General features: G+C 35.7%; 1 protein-coding gene across 6 annotated transcripts in view; it reads left to right on the forward strand.

Annotated features, from left to right (window-relative positions):
• PHC3 (polyhomeotic homolog 3) overlaps positions 1-13,540 on the forward strand; it is an 84,280-nt gene that overhangs the window by 21,582 nt on the left and 49,158 nt on the right. For 5 of the 6 annotated variants that reach the window (XR_011464737.1, XR_011464738.1, XM_070373419.1 and 2 more), the window contains exons 5-6: positions 5,048-5,206; positions 7,412-7,510. Coding sequence is in view for 4 of the 6 variants with exons in the window: in XM_070373419.1 (XP_070229520.1) it covers positions 5,048-5,206; positions 7,412-7,510 (258 nt within the window). In the remaining 2 variants the exon portion in view is untranslated. The remainder of the gene's footprint in view (positions 1-5,047; positions 5,207-7,411; positions 7,511-13,540) is intronic. The other variant, XM_070373412.1, reaches the window with a different exon arrangement.

Consider the following 13,540-nt stretch of genomic DNA (forward strand, 5'->3'; position numbering starts at 1 on the left):
CTGCAGTGATGTTGGAGCCCAAATGGCTGTAGTGGGTCTCAAATAGGCTTTGGTTTCAGGGAGTACTCTGTGTAACCTCCTATTGGGGGCACCAAGGAGTGGTTGGAAATTACATGGCTTTTCTTTGCAGATTTGGTTTCCTCTGGTGACTTGTAGTGTCAGTAGAGGGAGAGCTTCCAGTAATAAGGCTAAAGAAGTAAGTTCTTTTATGGAGTGTGGGGATGGGTTGTGAAGTGACAGGATTGGCCAAGGCTTTGAAATGAAAGGGAATTATGAATGTTGAGATAGAAGTGACAGATAAGATGATGCAAAGAGTTTAGGGCATCTGGTTTAGATGAGCAGAGCAGAAAATAGAGGAGAGCATATCAGTTCTGGAAAGGAAAGGATTTCTTGCAGGGTTGGATACTGATCTTGCCCTTATGGATTACGCCTTCGTTAGTAGACACTGTGAAATGGTGCTTGCCATCAGGAACTTAAAAATAAACATTTATTCTTTGATCTCACAACTTTGACAAAGTGAAATGCAGGTGGCTCGGAGGTTACTGTTTAGTTTTCTTAGTTCCTTTTTTTCTTTTTTAAGAAAAAGAAAGCATTCTGTTTGTAAATACTTTTGTTCTCCTTCCTTACAGAGTATTCTCAAGCACTTTAGCTATCAGCCAGTCAGTTTTTAAGAAGACTCTTATGTTTTTGTTTAAAGAGTGTGTGGTCTGTCCTTTATTAGAGTATCTTCCTTCCTGCTTACGTACCTATCTTCCTTTTTTATTTTATTTTTTAAGAATCGCTGACTGGAAAACAGTGGCAAGGCATTATTACTGTAGAGTGACCCAAATTAACAAGCTCTCAGGGTATAGGAAAGCACCCTGTATGCCAAAATGAGTCAGAAAACATGGACCAGTTTTACTCTGCTAAGTGATTTAATCTTTGGGGCAAGGGTTTATCCAAAAAAGTTTGTGGAGTGGTGTAGAAAAAGAATATGTTTTCTGTGGGGGGTTATTAATAATTCCCATCACTTCATGGGAAATAGATGGGGAAACAGTGGAAACAGTGTCAGACTTTATTTTTCTGGGCTCCAAAATCACTGCAGATGGTGACTGCAGCCATGAAATTAAAAGACGCTTACTCCTTGGAAGGAAAGTTATGACCAACCTAGATAACATATTCAAAAGCAGAAACATTACTTTGCCAACAAAGGTTCGTCTTGTCAAGGCTATGGTTTTTCCTGTGGTCATGTATGGATGTGAGAGTTGGACTGTGAAGAAGGCTGAGAGCCGAAGAATTGATGCTTTTGAACTGTGATGTTGGAGAAGACTCTTGAGAGTCCCTTGGACTGCAAGGAGATCCAACCAGTCCATTCTGAAGGAGATCAGCCCTGGGATTTCTTTGGAAGGAATGATGCTAAAGCTGAAACTCCAGTACTTTGGCCACCTCATGGGAAGAGTTGACTCATTGGAAAAGACTCTGATGCTGGGAGGGATTGGGGGCAGGAGGACAAGGGGACGACAGAGGATGAGATGGCTGGATGGCATCACTGACTCGATGGACGTGAGTCTGGGTGAACTCCGGGAGTTGGTGATGGACAGGGAGGCCTGGCGTGCTGTGATTCATGGGGTCACAAAGAGTCGGACACGACTGAGCATCTGATCTGATCTGATTAATAATTTATTATATAACACATCAAAGATAGAGGTGAAACTAGTATCACCACACTATTTGCATTTTTACTGTGTTTTGTTAGGGGCTGTACCAGAATTGATTTTTCTTCTTACACACACACTCACTCTGTGTGATATTACATTTAAAGTATGAAGTATGCCTTAAAATTATATGACATTCATTAAGTTAATTAACATTGATTGAAGGCTGTCTTATAGATATTGAATATAAGAAGATAAATAACACATGGGCCCCACTCTTAAAAAAATCATTGTTTAGACGAGTGAGATAGAAGTATGTGCCACAAGTATATGGAAGTTATAGAAGATAACAGGCATAAAGGGAGAGGGAATAGTTCTACTGTGGGGTATAGGGATGTCTTAAAAAGCTTAGCAGGTGATTTTTAAGAGGGAGTTATTTACTACACGGGGTGGGGAAGATGTGTGGTCATGGGCATAGTCGTAGGTCATGCTCAATTATCAATTACGTCAGGAGCATTGTTGCCAAGCCACAAAGGCCTGAGATGTTACGACATTGTCAGTAGCTTCATATGACTAATGTGAAGGGTTCGTATGGAAGAGTAGGAAGAGATGATACTAGAGCGGTAGTCAGGGGAATTTGAATGTTACCAGAGATTTTTAAATGGTTAATTAATGGGAAGGATTATCTGGCAAGTCAAAGGAGATAATATTTCAAGCAGGGAGATCAGTTTGCAGCTGGTAAAGTAGTTGGAAGTGCTGTGGGCTCAGGGACTCAAAGTGATTCAAAATCAAAATGAAATTGAGGAAGATAGAGGTATGGAAACAGTAAGATATGTGACTGATTCTGTGTGTGAGTTATAGGAGAGGGAGGAATTATGATGATTTCCTGATAGTCTGTCTTGGGAGAGTGTTAGTAGATGTCAGTGGCCATTTGAGGAGAAGCTGATTTAAGGAGGAATGACAATGAGTTTGGTGATTGAACATGTTGGGTTTGAGTCAGTTTAAGAGACATCCAGAAAGATGTATTCTGTTACTTATTTGGACCTGGAGAGGAAGGATTTGTCATCAAGGATTGAGCATCTTTAGGATTGAATTATTTCAAACTATGGGAGTAGATAGGATAATCTAGGAATTGAAGAGGAAAAGTGTTGGGAACAGAGGAAGAGTTTGGGGGGTGGGCTAGAAAGAGCTGGTAAAGAAGATTGAAAAAGAAGATTTCTAAGAAGAATCCACTGAATTTGTCATAAGGTAGTGGTGATTTTTGCTAATGGGATTTTAGTGGTGTGCTAGGAATAAAAGCCAGATTATAGAATGATTTTTTGTATTTTATTACTTATATTTATGCACTGAATTACAGATTTTAGTTGGGCTTTCCAGGTGGCGTGAGTGGTAAAGAATCCACCTGCAAAGCAGGAGACACAAGAGATGCTGGTTATATCCCTGGGTCAAGAGGATTCCCTGTAGTAGGAAATGGCAGTCTGTTCCAGTATTCTTGCCTGGAAAATTCCATGGACGATATTTCATTAAAATTAGGAAATATTTAAAAGATAGAAATAAATTTCAAGAGTTAGTTAACCAACTCAATGTACCCACTATGCAGTTTTCTTAATTTTTTATTTTTAAATGATTATAGACTCAAGAAGTTACAGAAACAGTACAGAGAGATCCCCTGTATAACCTTCACTCAACTCCCTTCAGTCACTTGTTGAGGTTAACAGATGTCCTGGTTTAGTCCAAATGCTGATGCTTTGGGATAGGTTATGGAACTGTGCCGGTAGTGTACCCCTGTATGGCACAAGCCTGGAGTTTTGATTCTCATAAAAACCTCTCTCCTTCCACTGGGAACGGGGCATATACCAAGCTTTCTTGCTGCTTTTCAGGACGCATGGGCAGAGCTTTCCCAGCTGCTTTTCACATATTGAGGAGCCCTTTTGAGGATATTGGCTCAGAAGGAGATTTACTTTTAGGTCCCGTGAAATAGGCTCAAAATCAGGTCTTCTAGCTCTGTGGGCCAGTATCTCTCTGGGTTGCCTTGCTGTTACTTGGATCTTGTATCTGAGTTTCTTCCTTTCTGGCTCCTGAAAATTTCCCTTTCCCCTCCCCTTTTTTGGGTTCAGCTATATATTATTGTAATTTTCATGTTAATCTTCCTTTTCAGTGAGTACATTTGGGCACATGGATATATTAGCTCAGTCTGCCTTGTTCCTTGAATCAGAAGTCTAATAAACTATTTTTTATTTTCTTAATTTTATTCTATGCATTGTCCATAAAAAGAATTTGAGGTTGGATTTTTTCCTTTAGCCATGGACTTTATTGTTTGAATATTTGCAATTATTATTCTATACACAAATGTTAACTTCTTACAAAACTCTGTATTCCGTATTTCTCGGTCACTTCAGTCTTCATTTTATGTCACATTTTCACCAAGAACTGTTTCCCCAAATCACAGTCTGCCCGATTGTGTGTTGTTGTTCAGTTGCTAAGTTGTGTCCGACTCTGCATTGCCATAGACTGCAGCCCACCAGGCTCATTTGTCCATGAGATTTTCCAGGCAAGAATACTGGAGTGGGTTGCCATTCCCTTTTCTAGAGGTTGATTTTAATTATCATTAAAAATATTTAATGGGGAACACATGTTTTAAAACATGTGTTTTAAACACATGGGGAACACATGTTTTAAAATTATTAAATTAAAAAAAAAAATTTTTTTAAGTGGATAATACATGATGTCGTGGTTTACGTGTGTCCCTTTGCCCTGTTCCCTATCTGTCCTACCCACTTTGCCTTCACAGATGAAACTGGTTACTAGTCTCTTTTATAGCCTAGAGGTAGACCATGCACTAATTTATTCTTTAACAACAGTTTTAGTTTTTATAGTTTAATCTTTTAGCCAATATTAAGGAGTTTTCCATCTGTATGACAAGTAACAATTCTGTTCTTAGAACTTTTGAAAGAGATTATACTAGTTCTGTGTATGTTTTTATACATGTGAATGGATTATCTATGTTTTAACTTTTATTCATTTCAGAAATCCCTCAAAATGTGACAGAAAATGACAAAATAGTATAAACTGTCAATTCAGATGTTTTAAATTATTACATGGAATATTGAAATAATGGAACAATAGCCTTAATTTTTGGGAAGTAGTAGAAATGATATTTTAAGATGTTGGAGTCTTATGAAACTCAATGAGAATATCCTTAAAAATCGTCCTGATTACTAACCCGTACATGCTGTTGTTTGCATATGTGCAAATAATCACCTAAGAACTGACAGGTCTGTCAAAGATGAAGCCCTCTCTTAGGTTCCTTAGCCACAATATATACCATTGATTGCCTAACTGCAACTTGGTGAAATTCAATGACATGGAAGCAAGAAATGGAAGCCTATGACCTGATATGTTTTCTTCCTTAGATCAACCTCTCTACTTCTCCTACACCTGCACAGTTAATAAGCCGTTCCCAGGCTTCCAGTTCTACCAGTGGCAGTATTACCCAACAGACTATGTTACTAGGGAGTACCTCCCCTACCCTAACGGCAAGCCAAGCTCAAATGTATCTCCGAGCTCAAATGGTAAGATACGAGCTACCAGATTTTTTCAGTGTTTAAAAACTTGAGAGAGATCAAAATGTTTCTTGATTTGATGCAGTAGGAGACATTTTTAATACTTAAGGAATGTTTAACAATTTTTTTGTGTATGTGATTAACTCTACACGTTTATGCCATGAAAAATTCTACTTTAAATTAGTAGGCCTTCTTGATGTAGCTAACATACTGTATCATGAGTGATTATTTTTTAATATCAAATTTCTTTGATTTCAAACCTTTTTTCATATTTTAACATCTCAAAACTGAGATGCATTTTATAATTGGCATCTTGTAGTTGGTTCTTACAGTGATGTATAAAATCACCATGTCTCTTTGACATTTTAGATTTGATGAAATTGTTAGAAACATTAAAGACATGGTTTTAACTATTAATTACAGTTTATATTGTGGAATCGTCTGAAAGTTGGATTGGAGTTCTTGATAATTTACCAGATGAGTCTTAACTTTGGTTATTCCCATCTTAAAATCTGCAAGCTGATTCATGTTCTTATGATCATTTTGATCTTTGGTTAATATAAGAATGTTAATTTGGCTACTGATTTCCTAATTTACTTCTTGAGCTTTAAGGAATGTAAAAATTGGTTGACATTTACATTTACTTTATTTGATGTCTTTACAGATTGCTAGAGAAGAGCTTTATCCCTGATAGGAATTTATTTTTATTTTGATATCCAGTGAACTGAATATACATCTGGATTCCCAATTCTTTACTAAAATTGCAAAGAAAGTTTCCATTGTATTCCTAATGGGAAGCAGTGATAATGACCCTCTTTTTATTTATAGACTCTTCAGTAGACATGACCATATTTCTGGTTGTCCTCTCCCCCCACCCCACTATGAGATCTTATTTAATCAATAATAAGCTTCAGAATTGGGCTTCCCAGGTGGCTCTGGTGGTAAAGAACCCACCTGCTAACGCAGGAGACGTCAGAGATGGGGTTAGATCCCTGGGTTGGGCAGATCCTCTGGAGAAGGGCATGGCAACCCACTCCAGTGTTCTTGCCTGGAGAATCCCATGGACAGAGGAGCCTGGTGGGCTGCAGTCCATAGGGTCGCAAAGAGTCGAATACGACTGAAGCGACTTAGCACACACACACGCTTCAAAATTAGGGAAACCATTTGAAATGATTGCTATTTGGCTGTTTTTAACTTTTAAAACTGGCAGTTTCATATGGTTCATGATAGATAGAACATCTTTTTAGGTTTAGTGCTTCTAGCTGTTTGTATTGAATCCTTCTTGTGAAAGTTATACTTTGTTGTTTAATTCACTTAAATTTAGTATATAAAGAACTGAAGTTTAAAAGATCCCTTGGTTGATAATTTAAACAGAAATGGTTTTTGAGGAGTTGTATAACTTTTGATGCAATTTTGAGATACAGGTTCTTTGAAACAACTGTCATAATGTACTAAGTTGGATTGGGTAATCTCTAAGTGGATTGTATTGCCTTTTTAAATTAATGGCATTGTTTCAGTATTAAAAAATTAAACAGATGGTGATAAATACATTGAGTATGTCTTTTTTTTGATGTAAAGTTTTTTTTTGCAAGCTGTTGTTGAATTTTGACATGTTGTGGCATTTATACTTAGAATGAATATTTCTTTACAAATACTTTAAAATCAAGAGCAACCTAGGTTTGTACTACACACAGATCCTGTGTAGGTGAGTGAAATAGTATAGTATGTGGCATAGTTGTCTTTTGGGGGTAAAGAGGACTGAAAAGACTTTTTGGTGTTTCTTTTCATGTTTCTCACTGAAATTTAATTTGCATTCAAGAGCAGTGACAATGGTTGTCTATTACAACTTCCATTTTAGGAGTCCTGCCACAATAGTTTTGAGCTAGGAAAAGATTAATAGTTTACTTGGGGAAAAATTTGGTATGTGGATTTTATATTGCCAAAATACATTTTCTTTTTTGAGCACTGATTTATTTTCTACTCATCAGAATCATGGACTGTTTGAGAAATGTTTATGGTTTTTTCTTTTTTTTCCTTTTGAGTTCTCTATTATCAAAAACTTCTCCTTGTCATGTAAAACCTTTTGCGTAGGAGACAGTCCTAATCTGCATTGTCTTTCTGTCACAAATTTCAGTCTCTCTTGCCTGCTATACATTGTGTGTGGGACATGTTCTTTTGTCTTAGGGTATTTTTTTGGTTTTTCTGTCTGTACAGCTGATTTTCACACCCGCTACCACTGTGGCTGCTGTACAGTCTGACATTCCTGTTGTCTCGTCGTCATCGTCATCTTCCTGTCAGTCTGCAGCTACTCAGGTGAGCTTGTCTAGCTTCATAAGTTGTTACTCTAAGGCCTGGGTCTTCAGATTAAAGATTAACGCACATTTGTGTTTAAGTTACTGATGGTTGTCATACATCTCAGATTAACATTTAATATAGTGAGAACTTCAAAAACATTTTTTGGTTCTGTAGAAATTATAATGCCATGAAACATGGATATTTAGGTTATTTGACATTAGTGAAGTTAATGTGTTTTTGCAGTGACATTTATGTTCAGTTTATTGTAAAGCAGATCTGCTTCTTTTATGTGAGATGTATTCTTCAGTTTCCTTTGCAAGCAGTTAAGCAATAACTAAGTCAGGATGGCTCTTGAATTTAAAAATGACAAATTTAAATTAAAAAAATAGAGTTGGATAAATTTTAAATTTAAAAAATCGAGTAGGATATTGCTCAATTTTTTGTTTATATTTGTTTGGTTCTATGGAAAACTAATTTTCACCTTACACCATTCACAAAAATAAAACAGAACTAGAATGTAGACCTGAAGACAAAAGACGAAACTATTAAACCTCTAGAAGACAACATAGGAGATAGTTTTACAGCTCTAGGGTGGGCAAAGCTTTCTCATATAGGACACAAAAAGAATTAGCCATAAAAGAAAATAATGATAAATTTGATTTTATCACAATTTAAAAACTGTTCTTCAAAAGACATTGCTACAAAAATGAAGAGGCAAGCCACAGACTGAGGGGAAATGTTCACTATATATCTATCTATCTATCTATATATATATCTGTCTATCTGACAAAGGACTTATGTTGAGAATATATAAAATAGGTGTAAAACTCAATGAGATCTTGAACAGTTTAGTTAAAAATGGGCAAAAGATTTAACGCTTCACAAAAGAGGATAAGCAGAAGGCCAATAAGCACATGAAAAAAATGTTCAACATTATTAATCTTTCTAGAAATGTAAACCAAAACCACAGTGAGTGTCACTATAGACTCACTACAAAGGCTGAAATGAAGGAGACTGAAAATACCACGTTTGGCAAGAATGTGGAGCAGTCATACTATCACATGTAAAGTTAAACATATGCTTAACATGTGACCCAGTAATTCCACTTCTAGATGTTTACCCTGAGAGATTTGAAAACATATATCCACATAAAGATATTTAAATGAGTGTTTGTAGTAGCTCTATTGAGAATAGCCCCAAATTGGAAGTAACTAGTCTGCTTTAACTGGTGAATGGATAAGCATATTGTGGAATATTGCTCAGAAATAAAAAGGAACAGACTACTGATGCGTCTCAGAAACATTATAATTAGTAAAAGAAGCCAGATATCAGAGATTGCATGCTTTGTGACTTCATTTATATGAATTCCAGAACAGGCAGAACTAATCTGTAGTGAAAAAAAAAAAGGATTTGTGATACCTAGAGCAGAAGGTGGAGGAGATGGACTGGGAAGGGGCATGGATGAAGGGAATGTTCTATATTTTAATTGGGGTGGTGGTAACATGATGTATACATATGTCAAAACTTAATGCACTGGTTCATTCATTTTATTGTATGTAAGTTACACCTCAGGTTAATAAAAATGAATGAAATTGAGTACATTTTAAATTAAAGCTGTTGAATAGACTTTTATATTGTATGATACCATTTTTTATTATGTTTTTCCATTGTTAATATTTTGGATTGCATATGGCAGAAGTTAATGTATCCTAAGGTCATCCTTGCCTTCGTAATTTTAATTTAATAATCTCAATCATCTATTAAAAGGTACAAAATGAGATAGCAGTAATATTCTTTGGTATTTTTCATAGGATCTTTCTTTTAATCATAAAGGTCTGTTTTCATATATCAGCATATAAAGGTGGTGATCAGTTAAACTCTGATTTCTCCTAATGTGTTATGTGACCCTCTATAGTTCCTTAACTTATTTGTATATGTCACTTTCCATGTTTACAAAATGAGACCTTTGTTAACATTAAGATGTTTTGGGCTCTAAACTTTAAATGTCTCTTTGTGGAGTGAATTTATTGAAGTAATTATCTTCCCGTTTTTGTCTTTTTGTAAAACCTAATAGAGCTAAACCATTATCAGCTTCCAGAATTATAAAGTGGCATGGAGCTTGGAGTTAGGTTGCCATTGAACTTAAGTGCATGAAGTCCTGTATGGGCTTAAGTTCAACTTCCACTGCAGTCATTTATTAGTTGTATGACTTTAGACAAGTTACCAAACATCTCTAGTGGTTATACATACTTGTAGGGTTAAGTTGAAGAGTAATATATTTTTAGTGCTTAGAATCTTATAGGTACTCATTAGTACTATCTCTGCAAAGGGAAGAATAGGAAGACATGGACTTATAAGCTGACTTGTGGCAAGTCACTTTGTCACTTGCCAGTTGATTCATTTTGGACAGGTCATAGCATGGTGTATATAAGTTTGGACTCTGGAGCCAGATTCTCTGGATTCAAATACATGTTCTACCACCTTCTCATTTTCTATCTTTAAACTCTCAACTTCAGTTCCAAAAATATAAAGTAAAATAAATATTTATGCAATAATTATAATGCCTCATAGGGTTGTAATGAGAATTAAATAGGTTAATAAAATGAAAAACAGAAGTTTCTGTTAACCTAGTTAGCATTCACTAAATGTTAGCTGTTGTTACTACTTATGCTAAGCTTCAATTTCTTCACTTTAAACTGGAAGTAATAGCTCAGAGTTGTTACAAGGAATAAATAGATACTCAGCGTAGTGCCTGGCACATAAAATATCACATGCTACTAATTACTGTTTTTGTTGTACACTGTCTAAAGATGAGTCACAAATTTGGTTCTTAGCTCTTACATAGCTAATAGTGAAGACAGAAACACAACCATTTAAAGGATTTGCAGTTTCCAAGGTAAAATAAACCAGTTATTAGGAAAATAAAATTAACAAATTCTCTATAGAGCACAGTCTGTTTTGTGGGTTCTCATGGAGAAAACATCTTGCATTGTCTTTAGTAGCATCTTTAATGTGAACATAGTCGAAGTAATTTATAGAATTAGCTCTTTGGGTCCAGATATGATATTTATAGGTATGTGGCTCTCTAGTAATCTGACTTTGAGTATTCCAGTGGTAACTTTCCTCAAGTTCAGGGCTGTTCGTTTGAAGAATTTGTGTTCCACTTTGTTTTAAACATATGTTTGCAGTTTTTAAAATATTTTGATTCAAATTGAGAAATGCCAAATTTGAGGTTTTAATATTCTTTAACTTACAAAAGTCAGTGTAAGTTAATTTTTCCTTAGTAATAAAATTTATAGCACACTGTAAAAAATAAGAAATTGGGACTATCTTACCCTTATTTACTATTTTAAATGCTCCATCTCGTATCCTTACCTTGAAAAAAAAATCTGACTTTCAGAAAGTTATCATAATACTAAAAGTATGTTATGAAATAGTAAGAAATCTTACCAAGGCTATAAGGGAAATATTGTAAGAATTGAGGAGAAAACAGTCTTTTAGATTTAGATGTAGAAACAGTTCTGCTGCCAGCACTCTTAATTTCCTTATCTGCAAAGAAGAGATGCTGTGATAATTCACACATAGTTAGGTCCAAATTAAAACAAGTGAGTATTTGGGTAATCCACATAAAAATGTGAGGTGTGAAATTAGCAAGAATATTTTGTGTGAAACCTAGACTCTTTTAAGTCAGAAAGTTTCTACAAAGTGATCATAGGAGAAGTTCAGATGAAATTAAAGTTTGACATTAGATGCCTTAATATTCTTTATCTTAGAAAGGGTGGTTCTTTTTAAAAGTGAAGTTCTGTCAAGGATATCTGAACATGTGATTTTTCTATTAACAGCTCAATTAGCTCTGTATATACTTCAGGAGTATAGTTTACATGTTTGAAATTTATTGTAAATATTTAAGCTAAGATGACCATAGATAGTAAAGCCCTATTCTGAAGTTTATTCATTTATATAAATAAAATACAATATATGTATACACACACACACACTTTCTTTCAGAACTCCAGAAAACAAAGGGAAAATTAGAAGAAAAAAGACTGCTACAGGTTAAGGGTTCATTGTGTCAAATCTTCATTTGCTTTGAATATTCTTTTAATTTGAAAAGTTTTGTTTTTCAGGCTATAATTCAGCCTTTGAATATCATCATTAGGTGGTCCACTTTATGTATTATTTATGGCACATGTTAAATTTTATGATGTTTTTCCCTTGCTTCCTGAGAGATTTTAATATTCCTCTGCTAGACATTTGTTGAGATTTTTTTGGTTAAACATGAACAGATTTTAGTGTTAGCTTAAGAAAACTATAAATAGAACAAGATACTTAACAAAATTCATGTCATACATATTTTGGAATCACATATTGGAGAATGCCTCAGACTTGTGTAGTTTCTGTTACGTCTGCAGCCAGAACTGTGGGGATTAAAAAAATGAATGTCAGAGATGAGAGCCTGCCAGTCAGAGCCTCAGTATGTCACAGACACACACATTACTAATTCTAAAATAAGCTAGACCCTTGTCAGTGGTATAGGCCAATATGATCCAAATTCTATGGCAAGAGTATAGACAGGAGGATAAATTATATCTAACCAGAGACATGGAGAGGTTTCTTTGGGAGAATGAGTAGAAATTTAACTGGTCTTGAGCAGTGCATTGGACTTCAGGAGACCACGTTGAGGCAAGGGGAATTTGAACGAGGACTCTGAAGAAAGTGTAAGGTGTGTTTGGAGAAGGATGAGCAGAACAGTTTGGCTAGAAAATGAGGATTGTGAACTGAAATAGTAGAAAAAGGGGCTCAAAGTGGTTTGGGCCCAGACAGTGGAGGACTTTGAGTGGCAAGCTGAGAAATCTCTATTTTAGCGTATTTTATTTTTGCATTAAATTTCAGTAACACAGCAGTGATTTAGTGTGTTTACAGTGCTGTGAAATATTTGACAAAAATCAGAGAAGATGCTCCATATGGTCTCACTTAGAAAATTCTTTCAGTAACTTGGAACTGACTAAAACTTCAACTGCGCTGAAGTAAACATTTATTTAGCATCTGCTGTTGGCTGAACACTGCATTGGCACTTGAAAAGAGATGGTATAGAGCATCAGTTAATGGTACTGTTGTAGGGACCAAACACACGTGAAACTAAAGAACATTTACAAAGCAGCAATATATTTGTCACCCTAGAATCTCTCTTACTTCAGTTTCCCTTCCTAGCATTAATGTATTTGGTGCGTTCATTCCAGAGAGGCAAAAAGTTAGGCATCCAGAAGAGGCATTTTCTGTCTTACTGGTTTAAAATGTTACAAACCTCAGATGAGAGTAATTGGGATAATCTTTGCCACCATCCTGACTGGCAGTGTGTTTAGAAGCCCTGGTGTCTGCAGGAGTCAGGCTTCTGTGGTGGCTCCGCCTGCAGTGCGGGAGACCTGGGATCGATCCCTGGTTTGGAAAGATCCTCAGGAGGGCATGGCAACCCATTCCAATATTCTTGCCTGAAGAATCCAATGGACAGAGGAGCCTGGCGGGCTGCAGTTGAGGGGGTCGCCAAAGTGGGACACAACTATCTGAGCACAGCACAGATAGGCGTCATCACAGTAAAGCATTTCAGTGCCATGCAGTCTCTTCAGTTTGTGAGATCTAGTTCTCAAAGCCAAATGAGTGTTTCGTAACCATCCCAACAAAATCTCACTAACTCTTTAAAGTTAGTTAATGGAAATGCTTTTAATAATTGTCACAGTGGGTTTGATTTCATGAATTTGTTTTCTTAGAAGGTTGGTGTTCCCTTATAATCCTTATCTATTATTATTATATATACTGTAAAAAAGTTTCTAGGTCTAAAATGCAGCATGTTACAGAGTAATTCCCTCCTATTCATAGTTCTTTTGCAATATGTATGTATGTTCTATTCTTATTTAGTTCTTAATGATTCTTTTCCTTCATGTCTTTTAAAAAAGTTGCCACTTAATGTTTAGGTATGATTAATTAGAATAACAACTCCCCTTTCCTTCAGGGTTAATTAGTTGTTTCACGTGTTTAGAACTTTATGTATAA

The sequence above is a fragment of the Bos mutus genome, chromosome 1, assembly GCF_027580195.1.
Source record: "Bos mutus isolate GX-2022 chromosome 1, NWIPB_WYAK_1.1, whole genome shotgun sequence".
Classification (NCBI taxonomy): Eukaryota; Metazoa; Chordata; class Mammalia; order Artiodactyla; family Bovidae; genus Bos; species Bos mutus.